At 39.0% G+C, this 23,705-nt stretch overlaps 1 protein-coding gene across 1 annotated transcript in view; it reads left to right on the plus strand.

Annotated features, from left to right (window-relative positions):
• LOC127969979 (pro-neuregulin-3, membrane-bound isoform) overlaps nucleotides 1-23,705 on the plus strand; it is a 334,295-nt gene that overhangs the window by 264,203 nt on the left and 46,387 nt on the right. Inside the window, exon 3 of the mRNA XM_052572139.1 lies at nucleotides 21,318-21,391. Coding sequence (XP_052428099.1) covers nucleotides 21,318-21,391 — 74 coding nt within the window. The remainder of the gene's footprint in view (nucleotides 1-21,317; nucleotides 21,392-23,705) is intronic.

Below are 23,705 nucleotides of genomic sequence, written 5' to 3' on the forward strand. Positions count from 1 at the left end.
CCAGACAATTTCTGGATGTGGGCCCTCATATTTTATTTCACAAACACGTCACACTTTGAAATCATTGAAACGTAAAAGCTGCTTTTTTTTTTCCAAAATGTTTGTAATTTAACACAAGGATGAATGACCAGGATGGTTTTTGGAAAATACCTTACAAGAGCCCTCGAGCATTGTGTGATGTGTTTAAGTGCAGTCCACATAACAGACTGCTTTAATTTTCCTTTACTCTCTTCTCATTTCCCAGGACACAGGTTCCTTTTTTTCTCTCACTTGAAGTTCTTATTTTAGCAAGGTGCCTTAGATGTTTGTGTGGAGTGTGTGAGGATATGTACATGCATGTGTGTGTGTGTTTGTGTTGGAGTGCCTGTAATTAATATCAAATCACAGAGCCAGTCCCGAGGCAGGCTAGAGCAGCTGTGTAAGTGTCTTCTTCTGATGTTCTAATTATTTCAGCCTCTTCTTTGCTCTGCACTGTCACCTTAATGAGTTTCCTCACTCATCTTCGAATCAAATTGGAAGGCAAGAATAAGACTTTTGAAAAACGTGTTATCCCCCATTGGTTAAAAAGCTTTATTTACATTCTTAGATTATGTAAATAAAGTAAAAATAAATAAAAATGATTATTATTAATGTTATTACTACTTTTTTCAGGATATTAATAAGACAAGTAGTGCAGTGTCTGTTACAGTATGTTCTGGTTTTTATGATCTGCAGCTGAGTTGGATAAATGCAATTCAAATAAGCCAGTTCAACATTTCCCACTGTGTACATTGTTTTTCTCAATTGTACAGCCACATGGACCCTTACCTTTATTCTAGTATGTACTGCATTTTGATTACGCATGTTTTGATGTGCACTGCTTACACACATTTAGAAAATACATTCCTTATAAGTTATCTTTTAAAAAAACAGTGATCTAACATCAATGCTTTAGGCTTAGACTTAAAGAAGGATATATAGTTTGTCAAGATTAATTTTGTCCCATTTCATTTAATCTATTCGTAAACAATGACACCTGCAAACATTTGAGCATTCAGTGCGCTGGCATCCAGGTGTGGGTTAACAGGTTAAACATGTTTAAAAACTTTCTACTTACAATACGTACTTTGTGCTGTAATTAACATTGACTAAAACACTTTTCGCAAAACTGTTCTGTTACATACAAGCTATTTTAAGATAATTTCTCCTTACTGCTTGATTTAATGTGCTGAGGCTTCATTTAACAGCTATTGAAATGATACATAATTATTCTGATATAGCATTTGTGTATGCATGTATAATTACAGTACAATGAAAAGAGTTTAATACCATATAATTTGCACACATCATTGAAAGGGAAGCTGAGCATGGCAAATCAGTGTTTTTTTTCTGTCTCTCATTTTTAACCCAAAGCAAGTGATCGCCTATTTGAAGTAATATGGGCTCCAGAATATGAGACTCAGCTGTCCACACTATGTTATACACTCACTGGCCACTTCATTAGGTTCACCTGGCTAGTACTGGGTTGGACCCCCTTTTGACTTCAGAACTGCTTTAATTCTTTGTGGCATAGATTCAACAAGATTTTGGAAACATTCCTCTCAGATTTTGGTCCATATTGACATGATAGCATCATGCAGTTGGTGCAGATTTGTCGGCTGCACATCCATGATGCAAATCTCCCATGCCACCACATCCCAAAGCTGCTCTATTGGATTGAGATCTGGTGACTGTAGAGGCCATTTAAGTAAAGTGAACTCATTGTCATGTTGAGGTTTTCTGCTGTTGTAGCTCATCTACTTCAGGGTTCAACATGTAGTGTGTTCAGAGATGGTATTCTGCATACCTTGGTTGTAATGAGTGGTTATTTGTGTTATTGTTGTCCTTCTATCATCTCTAACCAGTCTGCCCATTCTCCTCTGACCTCTGACATCAATAAGGCATTTTCGTCCACACAACTACCTTTCTCTGTAAACATGCGTAACCTTGAGGCATTCCTCTTCTGGAATCGAACAACATAAAATACAGATTGATACAGATTAAATATAAAACACAAATAAGGGCATGTTAAAAAAATATATAAAATACAGTTAAATAAAGAAGCACAAGGGAGATAGAGTGCAAAAAAATGAAGTAAACAAACAGTCCAGATAAAATGATTATAAAATGATTGTAAAAACAAACAGTGTTGCATATATCCTGCATAGCCACCCCCGACAGGAAGGCCTTGGAGGCCACAGGAATTAGGGTGGAGTGTACCTTGACCCCCAAGGGTAAGGGAAGACCAGAGGACTTATAAGACATAGCAATGGCATCAACTATCCACTGACTGAGGGTCTGCTTAGTGGCGGGCAGACCCCTCTTGGAAGGACCATTACAGACAAATAACAGGTCAGACTTTCTCCACATGGCAGCTCTGTGGACATATGTGTCCAGTGTTTGCATATGCAGTTTAGCTTCTGCTGGTCAGTCTCCAGAAAGGGAAGATGACAGAAAGCCTGAGTGTGATGGATATAGTTCTGAGGACCTCCAGGACCATGGCCAGGTCCCATGGTGGAACACAAGCTCGTACAGGAGGCCTCAGCCTCAGCAAACCTTGGAGGGAACATGTAACCAGGGGGTGTCTTCCCACAGACTGACCACATAGAGGGGCATGGTAAGCAGTCGTAGATGTCACAAACACCTTCAGGGTAGAGTGGGTCCACCCTGCAGAGAATCGAGCCTACAAGAACTCAAGCACTGAACTGAACGTGAATTTAACAGGGTCAAACTGGCAATCTCTACACCAAGAAATTAAGAGATTCCACTTCAGGGCATACAGTTTCCTCATAGAGGGAGATCTGAAGTGGAGGATGGTCTCAACAACTCGGCCTCAACAACTCTCTCTCTCTCTCTCTCTCTCTCTCTCTCTCTCTCTCTCTCTCTCTCTCTCTCTCTCTCTCTCTCTCCACAGGATAATATTCTGTTTTATCGTGTCTCCATTAAGTGCCTAAATACAGCTTTCTGTATGTTGTTGCAAACGTTCTCTGATGTTCATCTGCAATGTGATCACTGAAGCCTGTATTTAGACCATTAGATCAATCTGATCTAATTCTCTGAGTCAAAATCGAATCCATCAAACAAGTACACCAAAGGGGACAAGATATGAATGACTCAAAACACATATTACTACTAACATGCTAGCATCACTTGAGATTATATTCAACAAAATCTAAACTGATAACATTCACTCGACAAAATGGTTCATAGGAGTGCCATTTTGCTTGGTACTACTTACAATAAATAACAGAAAAATCTAATCTGCTAAAAAAATAATGCCAGTGGTTAGCGTTATTTAAAAAGCAGAGATAAGAAGACTTGTTATGAAGGTGTTTGAATGCTCTGGATGAGGCTGGATGATAAGCAGGGAATTTTAATCCTTGGCTTATCAAGCTTTCATTGGCATTTCATTTTGAAAGGGTGTATCAACAGTCACATCACACTTGTGGTGGCTTAAACTCTTGCATGTATTCAGAGCTCACGCTGTGGTCAGGCTATGTTACATGTTGGAGTGAATGTACCAAGGCCTCTGCAGTCTAGCTTTTCTCTCTCTCTGTTTTATACATAAAAAGAGAAGAGCAGAACTGATGTACTGCTAGAAGCAACATACTAAAGGGGGCAAAAGGTCATATGCTCTTTCCATACAATGGAAATATACTAATATGAATCATTCTAATATGCAGATTTTCTGCTCAAGAAACATTCATTATTATTGAAAAATTGCTGTGCTGCTTAACATTGTGTGTGTGTGTGTGTGTGTGTGCGTGCGTGCGTGTGTAAACTTTGATCTTATTAAATGCAATATATTATCAAAACTTATACATTATATTTTATCAACGTTTATATTATTATTTAAAATTGCAATAAGAACCTGACAGTCAGTGATCACCATACTTTTTACTGAATAGACAGAGCAGCTTTGACCTTTCTTACCTAACTTTAAATGTCCTCTTGCATCCTAAATGAAAACTCTAGCACTAGACCATGTTTAAATGGGGAGCTTTTTTTCTCTTTTGGTCATGTTTTATTTTGCCTAGAGCAAAAAGTGAGCCATTACTGCCATCAGTCCCCCCTCAAGGAAAATAGGTGCATGGCACCCCTGAGTACAGCTGAATTATCTGTAATATAGGTATTTAAGGCTGAACCACATCTTAAAACAATGGCCTAGCTCAACATACTAAAATTGTCCTGTTGCAAAAAATCTGTTATGTTAAGAAAACTATAATAACTGTAAGGGTATTTGGGTTTTCTTAAAGAGATTCTGTAATCATTTACTGTATATGATTTTTTTATTGGTCCATATAAGTGGTTAATAACATTCTACAAGATATAAAAAATAAAAATAAAAAAGTTTGTTGCAACTGAATGCTTACGTTCAAAAGTTAATGGTTTATTTACTGTCATTCAGCATTTTGGACAGCTTAAGTAACAAAATCATACTGTGTGTCTCCTTAGCTCAGCCTTATAACTGCGGTGACAGCATGGCAGGGTTGAGTATTGTATTTACCAGTGGTTCCATTCATTCTTCATGTTGGTAGAGAACTTGCTTTAAGCTTATCTCCTGCAGTATGGTTACCAAATAAAGAGAAAGAGGAAACATGTCACAACCTCATGTCAGCATGCTATGGTGTTTAGCTATTTGTATTTATGCTGTAATAGAGAGTAAGTTGCTGCGCCTGGGTAGATTTGAGCAAAGCTGCTAAAAAGGCTGTACGAATCTTTTCAACTCTACCGTATGTTCTCTGTTGGATTCCTCTGTTGGATCTTTGATTTATGTTGTGCAATAGTCATCTCATTTTATTCGCCTCTTCTCACATCTGCCAGCATCCGCTGAAATTGCATGTTAAAAGTTAAAAGAACACCTGTCACAGGCTTGAAGTTGATGGCAACATAAACACGAGTGCATGCACAGCTTGAGTCGAGCTGCTAGAAGAGGCCCTTACACTTCTTCAGGAAGGAAAAAGAGGAATTCGCTTTCCATGCATCCTCACTCGTGTTTAGAAATGAGGAGGGTCAGCCGAAGGTGAGCATAAGAATGCGAGACAAGTGAGCTCTCTTTTATTTTCAGGTTTGATGACAGCAGAATGTAAATTATTAAAGGAGGCCAGTCTGTCAAAAAAAGGGCAGGAAGGGAAGGTCTCAAAGTCAACACATGCGTGTGTGCAAATTATATGTGGCACACCTAAAGGTTGGAATGCACTACATGACTTTTAAAATCTGTGCAGATTTTAAAACACTAGGCATCATACACTAGCCTAAATGGTTACATAAAGAAGCATAATCATCATACACTAACCCACTGAGGATCACACACTACCAAGCTTTAGAGGCATATGAACAAAAATGTGCCCCGTTGATAGTAGACACATGACAAATTAGAACAATAAGCCTGTGTGTTCTAAAATCAGCTCAAAATCTCAAACATGTTTGATATCCTCTAATTAGTTAAAAGTCTGTGTCCATAAAATGTACTACACATTCTGTGTAATCCAAAACTGGGGCAAAAATGTGAGCAAAAGTCATGCAGTATATTCCAGGATTATTTTAGGCAAGACAGAATTGCTCACCCGGCACAGTGTTGAACTTGAATTGCAGGGTTCATGTACAAATCATGTGAAACTGTCTTGATAAAACAGAATTAAAAAGTTGTTGAAGCAAGCTGAAATAGCACGGTTGCTTTAGCAGATGCATTTTATCTTATCTAGTGTGCGCTAAGGCTCTGAGTAGACATCCGCGTGTCTCCCATTTTTTGTGACCGTGCTGTAGCAGAAATGAGTCAAATCAGACAAATCAAAGAGTCTATCAGAGCTGTGTGCATTGAAACATGAGCTGAATTCCTCAGGAAGTCATAAATCAGTTCTAGTGCCACAGGAACCAAACAAGATAACCAACCAACCAACTTGTTCACACAACAGCTTTCAACATTAACACCAATAGAACAATTATTGACAATTTTAATTCAAAGAAGAGATTGTCAAATTTATTGTTCGTGATTGGAATGCAACGCTGGACATCACATGTAAACCCAGGAGATCAAGTTAAATACTTGCATTGACTTCCCCCCCCAGCCAGTGAAACCAGACTGAAACTCCTAAGGGGGAAGGGCTTTAAACCTTTGTCTTCACAGAAAAGTCCTTTGCCAGAGAATGGCAAAGAAACCCTTTTTATACATTATATATGGACCAGAATGAACTCAAAAAAGACTTATGAATGAATCATTCCATTGCTTAACTCCATATTCATTTATGTGTAACCCACACATTTGACTATCATGTATAATCACTTATTGTGTATGTCTTTTGATAACTATAGGATACATAGTCATGTCTAGTATTGAAATAATCACATTTTCTTGCTTGATATTGTCCTGACAATCATTTATTTGTAAAATATATCATAATCATGTTATAGGAATCATGTCCAAAATTAGACCCTGTGAGGCAAGAACCACATGCTTGGTAAGATAAACAATGATTTATGATACCCCAGACCCCAGGACCATATCTGATTGGTCAAGGCAGCATTTGAGGGGTGGCCAACAAGGAAGTTTAAAAACTTTGGACACGATTAAATCTTGCTTTTAGTTCTAGTCTGCCTGCTGCTATTAGCCATGTCGGCTTTTAGTTCCAGCCTTGCTCGTGCTATCAGTCATGCCTGCTCTTAGCTTGTAGCTTTGTTACCTAGCTTTAGCTTGTAGCATCTAGCCATGTGGTTAGTCATCATGGTTCTTCGAGCGCGGTTCCAGCGTGCCTGCCTGCTGCTACTTATGCCACAATGAGAAGGAACACAACCTAGTCTCGTCAAACTTTATTTCTTTTCTTTTCCGTTTGAGAGTTTCGTGTTCTGAGTTAAGTTTTGTAACGTCCATTCAACTTCAACCAGCGAACACGACTCTGCACTTCCAGCCAACGCCCAACAACCACGGGCTTCCCAAGACGTCACTTCAGAGACTGAACTTCCAGCCAATCAACGACCTCGGGATAGCCCTTTCACCGAGGCTCCTTCTTCACAGGAGATGCAAGTAACTTTACCTCCAGACTGTGACCTTTACTGGTGTATCTAATATAATTTTAACCTCATTGAGGAACTCAATGCGAGCGCTAATTACGTGATTGATGGTTGTTCATGTTTATGCAATTTAACGTATTGCTGTTAACTTGGGATTCCATATTTCCATTCTCTTAAACTCATCTTTCCCTAACTTTTGACCTTCCTGCAACTTGTGTGAATGTATGTGTGCGTGCGTTTATGTTAGATTAGTTTATATGTCTTAGATTTATCTAATAAAGCCTTATTCATATTGAAAAGAGAAGTATCTTGTGTTTTGTGCTTACAAGTTAATGTCTTAAACTGCCGATCTTGTTACTGTGCTAATTGATAGTGTTTTCACTATAGTTTGGATATTAGTATCCAGCGCAGATTTGATGTTAAACGGCTCGTTCACTGAACCGCAGGCGCGTCTCCGTGAACAGCCGTGAAACAGTGATTCTGTTCAAATTCCCTTTAAAATCTTAAATGATTCCCTTTGAGCTAAATTGACCTGTTTCCCTTTACATTTATTATGGTGGAGAATGCGGGCAGTTTAATCTAAATTGTGAGCATAAACCAAGTTATTTAATCTTTGATTTTGCTAAAGGAATGAAAGGTGAGAAGCTTGCGAGACTGGAGTGTGTGTTTGTGTTTGTGTGACGTAAGCAGCGCGCGCCCTCCCGCTTGAATGAAAGGAGCTAGAGGAGACTTTAACTCGAGTCCGTCTCCCCTTTGTTAACAGCAGTAAGTGAACTTAAAAGTAAACATCTGAGATCGTACAATAAGGTAGAAATTGAGCGTGTTCCTCATTTGTGTAATGCCTTGTTTTATAGCTGATTTGATTTCACTGCGTGTTCCAGTGTCTCAAACGCTATCTCAGTCACTGTTTGCTGAACGGAGCTAAACTGTTAGTGTTTCAAAAGGGATATAAATCGGTGAATAAAGAATAGTTTTGAGCGGGTTCCTCAATCTATTTATCAAAGTCCCCGTATTCATATTTCATATAGTTTGATTGCCAGTGCGTGTTCCACTGCCGAATCAAATTTGATATTCGACTCCCCTAAGTTAACGTTAAACATTAGAGAACAATGTTTGCCCATTTGTATCCGTTCACAAAGTGAATGCAATCTCGCATAACACGGCGTGTGTCCGAGAGTAATTTGAATGGGAGTGTTTTAAAAGCTTGATCAAGTAAATTTTAACTGTGTACCAACAGTGAAGGAAAACTTTTATGTTTGTGTCCAGAAAAACTGGCACGGAGAATCAAATTGCTGAGATTGATATAATAACTACAGCAGGAAGCTGCTATTTGAATTAAGATAATTTTAACTCTATACAAACTGAGAGTTTAAGTGCCACATCGCAAAACCAACTGAAAGGCGGTGTTGTTATTTGTACAGTGTTGAAATGAGCCGACATTTCATGTAACATGCTTAACTGTATTTGCAACAATGCAACGATTCATGTGCTGATCCACTAGAATGTGTTTTGGTTGCCATAGTGACGACCGTGACCCGGAAGCCTAACGTACTTCCGGAGCAACTCTGAACTGTGCACGCGCAGCGCACAAACTCTGCGGTGTCGCTAAGCTAACGAAACCATTGCATTTACATTGAAGTCTATACTAAAGCCACTAGCCTCAAAGGTTAGCCGTTAGCATTACCATCCAGTGGTAGAATAATGTGTGTTTGGGCAACGCTGACGTGATTTAACCATTTTAAAGATCTTAACTAACACTTGTTAGTCTCTTTCTTTTTATCGCTCTGTTTTCTCACTAGACCACTTATTTTCATTTTACTAGAAAGGGAAATACTGACTCACAATTATTAATTGTCAAATTAAAATTTAATTGAAACATTAAATTTATTTTGAATCATTTAAAATTTCCCTCTCAGATCATTTCATATGATCTTTTATTTCTAGTATTCTCTTTTGGGTCTAATTATTTTAGGAATGAATAAGCCTTGAACTTTGGAAGTTAAAGTAAACTTATTCTTCCTAATTTATTTATTACCCATCGAAATATATGCTATTCAGACCTTTACTTATTTGAATGCGTTTTACCCCTCTTCCTGTTTTGGTTATACACTTAACCACTATTGTTTTACGTATTGATTTCCTCTTTTTAATTTCATTTTTGCATATTTTGCCCATTTATTAATTTTTTTAATTTTCCTATTTCTTACCATTTCTTGTGTGTATCCTAGCCTGGGAACGACAAACCTGAGCCCTAAAAGGAGACATTGTTATCCCTCACTACGAGTTCAAATAAATTAGAAAGACAACCCTCTTTCACTTAAAGTTTATTTTGTTTGATAAGTTGTGCAGCAACTAACACAACGCTCTCCTTGTAGTTCAGATAACCGCTACTGAGACTTACCATCTCCGTCCTCTCTCTCCTTTACTTTCCTCTTCTCTTTTTACATTTGTAGGACATGTAAGAACCATCAATCAATTCTAAGTGATGTAAATACACAACCGTGCCAAAGACAACGAATCATCCTTATGAATTTGATTGTAATCATCCTCTCATTTGTTCTTCCTAACCTCCCTACATTTGGAAACGCAATCCAAGTTTTAGCATCTCATCCAACGTTGGGATCAATTTAATAGAGATACGTGTTGAGCAACTGTCGCCTCGCTGACTCCCTGGTGAGCGGTCCAACTGAAAGGTGTACGGTGTCAATCCTGTCAGACTAAGAAAAGAGATATCAGAATTATTATTGTATTCTTTTGTCCAAAGCAAGAAATATAATAATATTGTTTATGTTTTTGATAACATTTAATTGGAAAAAAATAATTTTCCTCATTTGAAAAACAGAAATTTTGCTTGTCATTTGAATTTGTTTTTCACCTCTGTCTCTCTTTTCCTCTTCCTCATTAGAGTGACAAAGTCTTCGCATCTCTAGTCTACTTAGACACCCTGAGACCAACACAGTCATCACCACATTTCACTAGTGGTTCACAATCACTGATACAACACTTAGTTGTCCCACCACACATAGGCTTTTACTCCACACAGATCTGTGTCAGTCTCTCTTCTCCCTAGCGTGCCAACATGCCGCAGACTGCAGACCCCATTGCCCATGGGGAAGATGTGAACATTTGGCTGAGAGGCATAACAGACAGCCTCACTCCAAAGACATTTGAACTGTTATTATTTTTAATAATAATCCTAATCCTGAGAAGATTCCTGACACAAGATTCAAGCCAGAACAACAACCACGAGGAGCTAGTCAAGATCACGAGCTCACTAAGCTATGCCTTCACAACCCAGCTGAAACTGAGCGACAAGCACATCACCCACCTTCAAGAGGAGCTGGCACGTGCTCAACATCGCATAGACAAGCTGGAAGTGAAAGTTCAAAATCAACTCAAAGCACCCAGCGAGAGGGAGCAGGATACAACAGAACAAGTTATGAAGCTCCTAGCAGCCCTGGCAGCAGCTCAGCTCGACCAGCGACATGCAACGGCTGCTCAGAAAGACCTGGTAAACAGACTCCAGTATGCCGAACAGCTACTAGAGAAAGCCAAGCTAGACATCAGAAACAAGAACTCTGAAATCAGTGCTTTGAAAGACCACCTTGAAAGGTACAGAACTGAAATGGACAATCTGACCCAACAACTAGATGATACCAACGATGAGCTCTACATGGTCAGAAAAGAACTCCAAAATGCTTACAAGCACAAACTAGAGCCAAGAAAAGAGAAACATCTCTTAGCCTCATCACTGCTGAGCAGAGCAGAGTCCCACGTCCAAGAACTGGCATGTGGCGAAAGGAGCGAAGGGCCACAACCCAAAACCTCACCTGCCTTCGCCACACAACCCTTTCCTGCCAACGAAAGAAAACCTCCCGTCCAAGGCCTTGAAGCTGCACACGGGATGACCATCAAAGACCTCAACAAGCTGTCTAAAAACATCAGCAGGTTCAACCCGAACTCCACAGAGAGCCCCGACATCCAAGCTTATCTGCGAGATATCGAATTTCACCTGGAAGTGAGACCTCATGTGACTGACAGAGACTGGTTATACCTCCTTAGAGCCACGTCCAGTTCCGAGGTACGAAACTTTCTAGATCGACAGCCCAGTCAAACCAAGTCAAACTACCAGCGACTTCGTGAGGTCCTGATTAAAGAGTTTACAGACCCAGAGTCTGAACATGGACTGTTAACTGCCTTGGAAACCAAACAAGGTCGTCAAGAGACTCCACAAGCTTATTACAACCGACTCCGACAAGCCTACTTTGGTGCACACAACAGCCCTGACCTTGAAGAGGATGTGAACTTCAAAACCCTCTTCCTAAAGAATCTGCACCCCGGAGTAAGTCACCATCTAGGTGTCATGGCCTGTCCGAACTCCATGACCATCCAACAGTTGCGTGACCTAACACAGAAGGCCTATAACAAGCAGAAGTTGGCCTCAAAGAAAGGTAACAAAACATCCACACTCTTGAACTCTGTCAACAAAGACTCAAGCCTTGCACTGGACGACACCCAGCGGCATCACAACACCAGAGTCTTCCATCAAGAGCACAGAGAACGTGACGCCCATATCCACGACCGCTTTCAGCCCAACTGCTGGAAAAATCCATGGGACCAGCCACGCTTCTCAAGAAACCAAAAGGATAACATCTGGAAACCTAACCAGAGATCCAAAGGTAATCACCTGACTCATCCAAAAGCAACTCGTGTGGGTAAGCGACAACAAAACCCACCTCAGCACCACTCAGACATGCACAGTGCTGAGTATGCACAAGAACATAACCGCTTACCATTAGAAGACACGGAACAAGTCATGGAACAACTAAGAGAGTTCCTTCAAGACAATTTACATGCATATGACCACAAAGTTGAGTCGTGCTCGCTGTGACCAGCGACAGAACGGAAGGCCGGTGATCACCTGGTGCACCACATCAGAGATGACAAGCACCTGTTCAACAACGACCCAGAACGAACAAGTCTTTCACGGCCAACTGTTGATGAAAAATCTGAGTTACTAAAGGACATCACCTCAGTCACTAACAAACTGTCAAATGAACTCCAACTCCAAGTTCCAAATTCCCTGTCTGTGCAACAGCAACCACCAGAGCACAGAAGGTCAGAAAGTCTGCTACAGCCAGAAGGCATCACAAGAAGAATGCAACATAGGAGACAAGTTTTGCAACTCAGCTTCACACAGCCATGCCAAACTGCCTCCGACTGTCTGCCAAAGAACCTCCTGCCTTGCTGGACTGACCCCTCATTAGACCATGGACACGCCCTCATCCAAGCCAAGGATGCTGAGAGCCAGTCTTCAGTGACATGCTAGAAAAAGGGGGAGACAACACAGACTTGAACAGATCTGACCACACATGCACTACACCAGTAACACACAACATTACCTACACCCAGAGGTAAACACATCTACTGATAACACAGTCAACAAACATATTCTTCCCACAGGTAGAATATCCAACTTTTAGAGTAACAAAGTTACACATACCCACCATGAAGAAACGTGCAGCCATCCTCACAATAGGTAGAACACCTGACACTAAGTTAAGGTTCATGACACACTAGCTGCACCTGACATCCTAGCTCAATAGTAGTTGTAACACATGCTAGGAAAACCCACAGCAGCCTTGTTTTGTTTTGTTCTTCTTTTACCTATCCTTCTCCTTCCCCTCTTTCCTGAGTAGGTGAAATGCCTAGACACCCTGCGAGGGTTGAAGGTCTGATATTAGGATTGACTCGCAACACCTAATATCCGCCAGCCACTCTAAACTGAATGGAAGCCAGAGAGCTCCATGCATGATAGGTCAATCCATTGAATTGAAAATGAAATTACTAGAAAACTAATGGTAAACATGTAAAGTAAGACAACCTAGAAGAACCAAACAAAGTTAACCACAAATTTGATTGATGAATCAAAATAAAAACAATTTCCAAGACCATCTAAACTATCCTCAATGTGCTAAACTACATTGACTAATTGAACTTAACCACGTGTACCTAAATAACCTGATGCCTGCACCAGTACAGTAACTGTCATGGAGGTGTTGTCTTGCTGTTTGCTGTGTTTGTCTGCTTCTTCTGCCTTTGTTTCTCCAGCGATCGACGATGTCTTCACCTAAACACCTCGCCGATCGAAAGGGGGATATATGTAGCAGAAATGAGTCAAATCAGACAAATCAAAGAGTCTATCAGAGCTGTGTGCATTGAAACATGAGCTGAATTCCTCAGGAAGTCATAAATCAGTTCTAGTGCCACAGGAACCAAACAAGATAACCAACCAACCAACTTGTTCACACAACAGCTTTCAACATTAACACCAATAGAACAATTATTGACAATTTTAATTCAAAGAAGAGATTGTCAAATTTATTGTTCGTGATTGGAATGCAACGCTGGACATCACATGTAAACCCAGGAGATCAAGTTAAATACTTGCATTGACTTCCCCCCCCAGCCAGTGAAACCAGACTGAAACTCCTAAGGGGGAAGGGCTTTAAACCTTTGTCTTCACAGAAAAGTCCTTTGCCAGAGAATGGCAAAGAAACCCTTTTTATACATTATATATGGACCAGAATGAACTCAAAAAAGACTTATGAATGAATCATTCCATTGCTTAACTCCATATTCATTTATGTGTAACCCACACATTTGACTATCATGTATAATCACTTATTGTGTATGTCTTTTGATAACTATAGGATACATAGTCATGTCTAGTATTGAAATAATCACATTTTCTTGCTTGATATTGTCCTGACAATCATTTATTTGTAAAATATATCATAATCATGTTATAGGAATCATGTCCAAAATTAGACCCTGTGAGGCAAGAACCACATGCTTGGTAAGATAAACAATGATTTATGATACCCCAGACCCCAGGACCATATCTGATTGGTCAAGGCAGCATTTGAGGGGTGGCCAACAAGGAAGTTTAAAAACTTTGGACACGATTAAATCTTGCTTTTAGTTCTAGTCTGCCTGCTGCTATTAGCCATGTCGGCTTTTAGTTCCAGCCTTGCTCGTGCTATCAGTCATGCCTGCTCTTAGCTTGTAGCTTTGTTACCTAGCTTTAGCTTGTAGCATCTAGCCATGTGGTTAGTCATCATGGTTCTTCGAGCGCGGTTCCAGCGTGCCTGCCTGCTGCTACTTATGCCACAATGAGAAGGAACACAACCTAGTCTCGTCAAACTTTATTTCTTTTCTTTTCCGTTTGAGAGTTTCGTGTTCTGAGTTAAGTTTTGTAACGTCCATTCAACTTCAACCAGCGAACACGACTCTGCACTTCCAGCCAACGCCCAACAACCACGGGCTTCCCAAGACGTCACTTCAGAGACTGAACTTCCAGCCAATCAACGACCTCGGGATAGCCCTTTCACCGAGGCTCCTTCTTCACAGGAGATGCAAGTAACTTTACCTCCAGACTGTGACCTTTACTGGTGTATCTAATATAATTTTAACCTCATTGAGGAACTCAATGCGAGCGCTAATTACGTGATTGATGGTTGTTCATGTTTATGCAATTTAACGTATTGCTGTTAACTTGGGATTCCATATTTCCATTCTCTTAAACTCATCTTTCCCTAACTTTTGACCTTCCTGCAACTTGTGTGAATGTATGTGTGCGTGCGTTTATGTTAGATTAGTTTATATGTCTTAGATTTATCTAATAAAGCCTTATTCATATTGAAAAGAGAAGTATCTTGTGTTTTGTGCTTACAAGTTAATGTCTTAAACTGCCGATCTTGTTACTGTGCTAATTGATAGTGTTTTCACTATAGTTTGGATATTAGTATCCAGCGCAGATTTGATGTTAAACGGCTCGTTCACTGAACCGCAGGCGCGTCTCCGTGAACAGCCGTGAAACAGTGATTCTGTTCAAATTCCCTTTAAAATCTTAAATGATTCCCTTTGAGCTAAATTGACCTGTTTCCCTTACAGTGCGTACTTGTCTATTTGTCAGCAGGCTTCAAAAGCACCAATTGCACATGTGCAGGCTGTGTGAAGAAGCCATTGCTACTCAAACCTGTACAATCCGTCGATATAACAATAGCCAGATGTGCAATTCGGGGCAATTGTTTGTTCATATGTTTATAATGCTGTGGACCATTAACGTACGCTCTGGTAGTTTAAATACAAGTAGTCCTTGTCTTTGCTGTCTGTGTATGCGTCCAGATTGCTCATGCGGAAAGTATAACACAGGCTTAAGATGCAATGTTATATCATTTTGCAGAAATGTTGCCACAGGCAGATATTTTCCAGAAAGCCTGGGTTGTAGTTTCCCTAAATCACGTTACGTATCAGTTCTTGAACACATATAATGGGTCTGAATTACTTTTCCTTTTTTTCCTATTATCCTCTAACTTTCATCAACGGAGGATAGTGCATATGCCAGTGTCTGAAACAAAGTTTCAGACAGCTAACATGAAATCAGACCCTCTCTTGGCAGTGTTAATAAGTGCTATTCGATCAGCTCAGAGACAAGGTTATTGCTGAACCAATGCGGTCAAGAGGAAAAAGAAAGAAAAAGGCTGAATATTGTGGAGAGGGATAATCATTTTACACTGAGATGGAAGAGCAAATATTGTATTAACATAAGTCAATTCCTTAATAAAAGCGCATTATAGCCATTTACACTGAGGTATGTAAGTCAATATTCTAATACTTATAATCTGATAGCACAAAGTCAAATATAAGAATGAATATTAATGTAAACTTTTCTCAAGCTCCATGCACCAGGCACACTAAAACTGATTTATTCATTCACATTAACCGCACAAAGAAAGGCCAGTAACAGAGATGTCTGAGATGTTCTTAGAGTCTCTCTCTTGTCTACATTTCCCAGCATAGTGCCAGGTTGACCAGGGGTGCAAAACTACAGAGAAAATGGCTCTCTGAGAGCACTTCAGAGTACCTGTACGCTCTCACAGTTCTCTTCACTCAATTCAGCAGATCACAGCAGGTGAATGCTAACCTCGGAGCTAACGATAATGGATACTTCACTAGTGCACTGTCAGGCTCATTGGATGATGCCGTGTGGATCTGTGATAATGATAGTTTATACCGCACAAGTTGCTGCGATGTCCGTTGGTCTTTGCTTGAGTGTGATTTTGGGGTTTGGGAAATGGCTTGGATCTTTAAATACCCTTTCACACCACTAAAAATCGATTGACTCTGCGTCTTTTTGTGTGCATGTTGAAAGTGGCCACAGGTATGATCATGTACAAAATGGTCAAAGGTTACCAAAAGGAAATCCATAGTTTGTGCTTTGTTTGAGGTCCAGGAAATTGGCTCTCTCAAATGTCAAATCTTCAATGCGAATCGATGCCCTCCTAGTGCTTTTAAAAGTTTGGTACATAAGCCATTTCATACTTGAAACAAACACTACTTTACTTTCTGCTTCACTAATTAGATGTCTGTTCTATAATTCACACTCTTCAAACATTGCTTACTGTATAATTAAGACAAAAGATACACAAAGATCATTTTCAAAAGCTTAATCTAATTTGCTGTTGTGCAGCAGGTAATCACAGCCATTCTGATATCTAGGGAAAACATCACTGTTATTAGTGATACTGCTTTTATGCATAGTGTGACTTAGACACACTATTTCCAGTTACTTTGTCTAATTTAGCTAAGCCACCAAAAAAAAAAACAAAAAAAAAAACTATCAAACAAAGCAACAATTCAAATGCCATGCATTTCCAAGCAACACCCTTTAGTTGTGTCATGTTAAGTAATGAATCAGTGTTTTAAAACAAATCTGTTAAGATAATGAATCATTGACTAACTCGTAAACGCTGTCCCTTGTTTTGTTCCTGGCTGAATTATTGTTTTTGAACTAATTGGTTAAATCGATAATTCAATGGCTCATTTATGAAGACAGTTGTTTGTTTCGTTTTTTTTTTTTTTCAATGAATTATCACGTGTGAAAGAATGTATAACTGATTTATAAAGACAACATACTGGCTTATCAATGTAAGCTGCAAAAAAACCTGACCGTTGATGTAAATATATGCAGGTCATATGGATGCTTCCTGAATCTATAGCTGATGGAATTACAGCTTTGTGTGACCAAGTTGTGGCATAAATGCATATACAGCAATTAAAACAAATTGTAAATGTTAAATGTCCATGCTGGCTAAGGTTATGATTTGCTTCTCTTTAGACTAACAGAGATGAATTCCAAAATATAAACAGAACAGCTGAGAAGCCAGAGTAAACATAACATGATTAAACACAGTAACTCGCTCTAAATCTCAAAATGCCTGTGTGAATAGCCTGGGAACATTCTCCAGATCTCATTCCTTTTAATTAAAGGTTCTCATGATAAACTATCAGGTTGCTTTAATTGGTATTTATGCATGCTGCTTCTGTACTGTTGTCCGTTACATTTCCCATTATGAAATTATGAACTCCATAAATGGGTTCACATGGTTTCCTGGTTGTGATAAACACACCGAAGCCTGATCATTAGCAGTGCATAGTTAACTGTGCATGTTCTTCTAACATTCTGCAAGAATCTGACAGCTGGAGGCTTGGTATTTATATTTATCTGTGCCTGTAAAGCTGTCTCTTAGTTGGAATGATCTACACCTCCTCCCAGCATCCCATCCCCCTCCCCCATTTGTTCCTGCTAATTAATGAGTGTGGTGCTAATTAAAAGCAAGGCAACACTCAATACATTCTGGGTCCTTAAGAAATATTAACATTTTCGTTTGCAGGTCTCTGAGACTAATGAATATTCGATTGCAAAATTTCCAAGGAAAATCATAGGGTTGAAAGGAGCATGAAAGTGACAAGACACATATGTTATATATAGACATATATTATGCAGAAGAAATGAAAGATTTCACACAGGGGGTCCTGTAACATGAAGTAAAGAAAAAATAATTGAACGTTAGAAATAACTGTAGCCTAGTCAATTAAAAGACATCGTCACATCCGGCCGAGATGCGTTTCAGTATTTCATGTTGATAACCAAAACACTATGTTATGTGCACAAGATAGGGAAAAAGCTTTTTATGAAAGTAAAGGCCTCTGCTTCAGCCGTATGCTGAGCAACAGGGAGCCTCCTACTGCGTTAAACATGCATCTTCTTTCCACATAAATCAAGCCTGTGAACAAAATGTCTGTGTGGGGCAAGATAAAAAAGAGGCAAGCAGCCCAAATGTGGTCTCTTGGGTAAAGTTCCACACCTCCACCTCTTTCCATCCACTCCCAACATTTTAATTGCCACTGTGTGGCCTAACCTGATTTTACCAAGTGAGACATGTTCCTGGGACAACATCGTTGTTGACCCTGGAACAACATTGTGATTAACCAATCAGATTTGAAGAACCAGTTTTTAGATTTTGTGAAGTTTATGCTTAAAATCAGTGTTTGTTGCTTGTACATCAGTGTCATTCATCTATCATTTCCTCTGATTTTAGGGATTACTCATGGTTAAGGTTAGGTTTAGGTGTAGGGATATGGTTAAGAATATATTTTTGGAGTAAAATGTTGTTCCAGGGTCAACAAAATATGTTGACCTAGGAACACATCGGACTTGGCAAAATCAGGACGTGCGTTTGCCAATTGCCACCGCTCATACTCTGCCCATAATGACTGTTCCTCACAATGCAGCCATAGCACTTGATCTCTCTTTTAATGATCCTCCTTCTGTAAATTTGGACTGCACTACTTTCTTATCTCACAGATCTTTATCAGCTTCACTTGCCTGCGGACACATTAATTGGGGAGAGATTAATTGACCAGAGATCCTTCAGGCATGACTTATGCGCTATGTAAAGCACAGAGTTACACATTTGCGGAGCTGATTTGATTACTGACTCATAGCCCTCTATAGCTCACTGTGTGCAGTTAGTGTAAAATCTTTACTAGCGACGCATATGACAGTTACATTCAATTATTCGTATGCTGATTTCTACTATAGATTAAGGCATGATAATTGTTAACATCAGATTGGACAAGAGTGTAAAAAGAATATATCACTTGTGATGCTATTTATAGACATTCCTGTGTAAATCATTTGTGAAACATGCCTGTGTAAATTGGCACGTTGAATGGTTTTATGAACAATTTACATAAAAATTTGTTCTGCTTGTGTTTCATGAATGAGGCCCAATGGATATTTGTTGCTGTTCGTACGCCTAGGATTTTTGGTTTGACTGGGAAAAGACAATTATTCAGATGTATTCAAAATTATTCAATTTCATCAGTTTTCTGTGGTTCTTCTGGTTATAAGGGGAAAAAAACGAAATGATACAGAAAGTATGTCTGATTCATGAACACAGCAACACATCTGTAACAGTGCTTAATTTGTACATGACAAAAAGAAAGATATTTACAATGAAAACTTTCACTGTTTTTATCAGTCTGCTTGTAGTGTTTGCGAGGTACTGACAGACTGTCAGACCGTTCATTAGTGTTGGGAATTAATCCTGCAGATTATAGATTATAGTTATGCCAGTAGGTGGCGACAAGTGCCAGTCTTTAAATAAATTAAATCATTTGTTCAACTGACTCATAAAAAAAAAAAAAACTGATTCATTCTAGAAGAATACAAATAACTGTCTTTATTAGTGCCTCATTCAATCATTAATTCAACCAATTTATTCAAAACACTGATTCATTTTGGGACAAAACACCACTACTACGACTTTCAAACTATTGTCGTAGGTGAAGAAAAAACATAAGGGAATTTTCACACCTGGCTTTGTTGGAGCATTTGTTTCTGAACCTGGTGCATTTCTCCCTTGGTTCAATTCATTTTAGCATATATGAACACAGCAATCACGCTCGGATTCAAACCAAAATAATCGACCCAAGATTGCCTGATTGAGGTAGTCTCAGCCCAATACTCAGCTCTAGAGCGGTTGCTTGTGGTAAGAAAGCAATCCGACCCAACGGACCAATGAACCAAGCTATATTATAATTCATAATGAAGGTGAGCACATTTCTTATTCCAGTTGAAAACCAAAGAGCAGCTTTTCTCATGGCTTTCTTTCGAAACAGTTGCACTTTAAGAATGCTGTCCAGACAAAGCCTTCATTCTCACTCAGTGTTTATATATTATATATTTTTATATTTTATGTAGTATGTATTTTATATCCATGTTTCAGAACAAAACAAATAATCTATTTACATGTACTATGTAGCTGCCGATGCAAGCAAATGTGCAATATTTATTTATGTTGCATATAATATTAAAAAAGAAAAGATTGGGCTTTAAAATATATCTTTTTTTCTGTTGGAAACTTGGAAACTTACAGCCTAAGCAATATGCAGCATTAAATTGAGCTCTTGATCCTCTGTAAAAAGATGAAATGTGCTGTATAACCAACAAAAGCTTATGCTATCTGCTGAGGCTCGTGCGCATGGCATATGCATATGCTCTGTTTGTACTCTGCCATTTAGAGCCAGGGACATTTTTCTTTGTCACATTGCTCTCCTGACTCAACCAGCTGAAAGCGGGATTAGCCTCCAGTGTCTTTGAAAAGTCAAGAAGTGAGGGAAAAATGAGGATAAAGTGATGACAGGATGGAGAGAGGGAGAGGAAGAGCGAGACAGGCAGTAACACATGGGCAGTTACATGAGCAAGAGAGCTGGAGAGAGAGCAAACAGCTTGGCTGGGAGGGACATGGCATACATATTTCATATATAAAAGACAAGCATTTCATTTCCATATTTAGTGAACACCGAGAGAGCTTATTGAAACAGTCAGGGCTTTGCTGAGGTAGAAAATCAGCAAATTTGCTGTGCCCATGTATTTCCAAATCAATCTACTGCCATCTGCAACAGATGCGTTGCATGGCATGTCTGGGTTTCCCATCTGATTTCCAGAAAACCCTTGACCATTTGTCACTCTGATTGGCTTATCCACATCTAGAAGTTTCATTGTTATCAAATGCACAGGGACCAGTCTGGCCCCTGAAAGTGTTTTTGTGGAGTGGTGTTTTGTGGAGTGTTTTTTTTTTTTTAAAACGGTGGAGTGACCAAGGGGTCTAAAGCTTTTTCTTTTTTTTTTTAGTTCTCTATTAATAACAACACAGCTTGCAATGGAAATTAATAAGGCCGGAAATGTTAAAATACTCATTACTTCACCAGTATAGCCAAAAAGTAGATTTCTTTGCCTTCTTATCCCCACAAGAAACAAGCCAAGTACAGTTCTTAACCCCATGGAGACTGTCCCTAAAATACATTGCTTTAGATAACAACATCTGTTAAACTGCTTACTAACTGTCTTTCTTTTTCTTTCTTTCTTTCCAAATCAGGTGTAAAGAGGGTTTCCAGGGCATTCGCTGTGACCAATTCCTGCCCAAGACTGATTCCATCATGTCTGACCCAAGTGAGTGCACTTGCATTTTGCTTGAATAAATCAGATGCATGTAAATGCATACATTTTTACTCTGCTGTGTCTGAAGTTAATAGAAAATACCATGTGAACAGTCTATGGATGATACCGTCCTTTTGAAATTGCTTTGAAATGAGTGTACAGGGTCACTGAGGTGAAGAGAGAGAAATGGCTGTATAACTAATGTCATATAATCAGCTTCTAACCCAAATGAATGCTTAACCTCTGTGGACCATAATGCATTTACGCAGTCATTTGCCAATAACAACAAGGCTTTGCAGTTTGCAGTCTTACAGGCACTGTTGTCATAGAAACCTTGTCATTACTAAAGTGTCACAACATTTTCATATTTTCCTGACAGGAACAGATTTCTAGATTTTCCCACCCACTCAGCTAATGGCTGTATATTCACATGCTTCTACCAAACCTGAATGTCTGAATGATGTACGCCATTTTACCAAATAAGGCAGTGTGTGTGTGTGTGTGTGTGTGTGTGCAGGTAGTGATTGCATGTTGTGGGCAATGAGTAAGATCACTTGATGAGTCAGAAATGGAGCATGATTATGAGGGGTTCTGTTTTCTGACCTTCTCATAGAGATCTATCAGTGCTGTTTTATATGAAAGATAATAAAATGAGCTGCTCAAGAATTTGCTGGATGCAAATAGAAATGGTGAATACCACCAGCTGAGAATGTAAAAAGCACACACCCTTTTACTGAACAAAAACTAACATGTATACTATACATCCACACTCATATGCCCACATATCACAGGATAACATTAATATGTTATATTCAGAAAAAGTATTAGTATAGCGCATTGATCGGTTTTATCATATACCTCCGTTTGATAAAAGTCTGAGCTGTTTCAACTGAAAGAAACTTGCACTGATTGATCTTAAAACATGTCAGTACCTTTGTTTTGTCTCAAGATACACCAGTTTTTTTTTTTATTTTATTGATTTTTTTAAAGCTACATTTATTAAAGAAATGCTTAAATGTCCTAATTGAATTTATTTAATACACGAGATATATACACACACACACACACACACAGGTGCATCTCAATAAATTAGAATGTCGTGGAAAAGTTCATTTATTTCAGTAATTCAACTCAAATTGAGAAACTCGTGTATTAAATAAATTCAATGCACAGATTTAAGTAGTTTTAGTCTTTGGTTCTTTTAATTGATGATTTTGGCTCACATTTAACAAAAACCCACCAATTCACCATCTCAACAAATTAGAATATGGTGACATGCCAATCATCTCATCAACTCAAAACACCTGCAAAGGTTTCCTGAGCCTTCCAAATGGTCTCTCAGTTTAGTGGAAGACTGGTGATCTGACAGTTGTCCAGAAGACAATCATTGACCCGCTTTACAAGGAGGGTAAGCCACAAACATTCATTTCCAAAGAAGCTGGCTGTTCACATAGTGCTCTATCAAAGCATGTTAACAGAAAGTTTAGTGGAAGGAAAGTGTGGAAGAAAAAGATGCACAACCAACCCAGAGAACCGCAGCCTTATGAGGATTCTCAAGCAAAATCAATTCAAGAATTTGAGTGAACTTCACAAGGAATGGACTGAGGCTTGGGTTAAGGCATCAAGAGCCACCACACACAGACGTGTCAAAGAATTTGGCTACATTTGTCATATTCCTCTTGTTAAGCCATTCCTGAACCACAGACAATGTCAGAGGCGTCTTACCTGGGCTAAGGAGAAGAAGAACTGTATTGTTGCCCAGTGGTCCAAAGTCCTCTTTTCAGATGAGAGCAAATTTTGTATTTTATTTGGAAATCAAGGTCCTAGAGTCTGGAGGGAGGGTGGAGAAGCTCATAGCCCAAGTTGCTTAAAGTCCAGTGTTAAGTTTCCACTGTTAAGTCTGTGAGGATTTGGGGTGCAATGTCATCAGCTGGTGTTGGTCCATTGTGTTTTTTGAAAACCAAAGTCACTGCAGCCATTTAACAATACATTTTGGAGCACTTCATGCTTCCTTCAGCTGACCAGCTTTTTGAAGATGCTGATTTCATTTTCCAAATCATCGCAATTAAAAGAACCAAAGACTTCTTCAGTTTGTGTGAACTGAATTTATTTAATACATGAGTTTCACAATTTGAGTTGAAATACTGAAATAAACAAGAACTTTTCCATGACATTATAATTTATTGAGATGCACTTGTATATATTTGATATATTGTATATAGTTGTATTTTATTTTATTTAAGCTTGAATTTTCAGAATCTATACGATTCGAATTCTCTAAAGGAATTGCAAAAATCAGGTTATAGTGCAAGCATGCCCAGAAAAT

The sequence above is a fragment of the Carassius gibelio genome, chromosome B13 (assembly GCF_023724105.1).
Source record: "Carassius gibelio isolate Cgi1373 ecotype wild population from Czech Republic chromosome B13, carGib1.2-hapl.c, whole genome shotgun sequence".
In the NCBI taxonomy this organism is placed as follows: Eukaryota; Metazoa; Chordata; class Actinopteri; order Cypriniformes; family Cyprinidae; genus Carassius; species Carassius gibelio.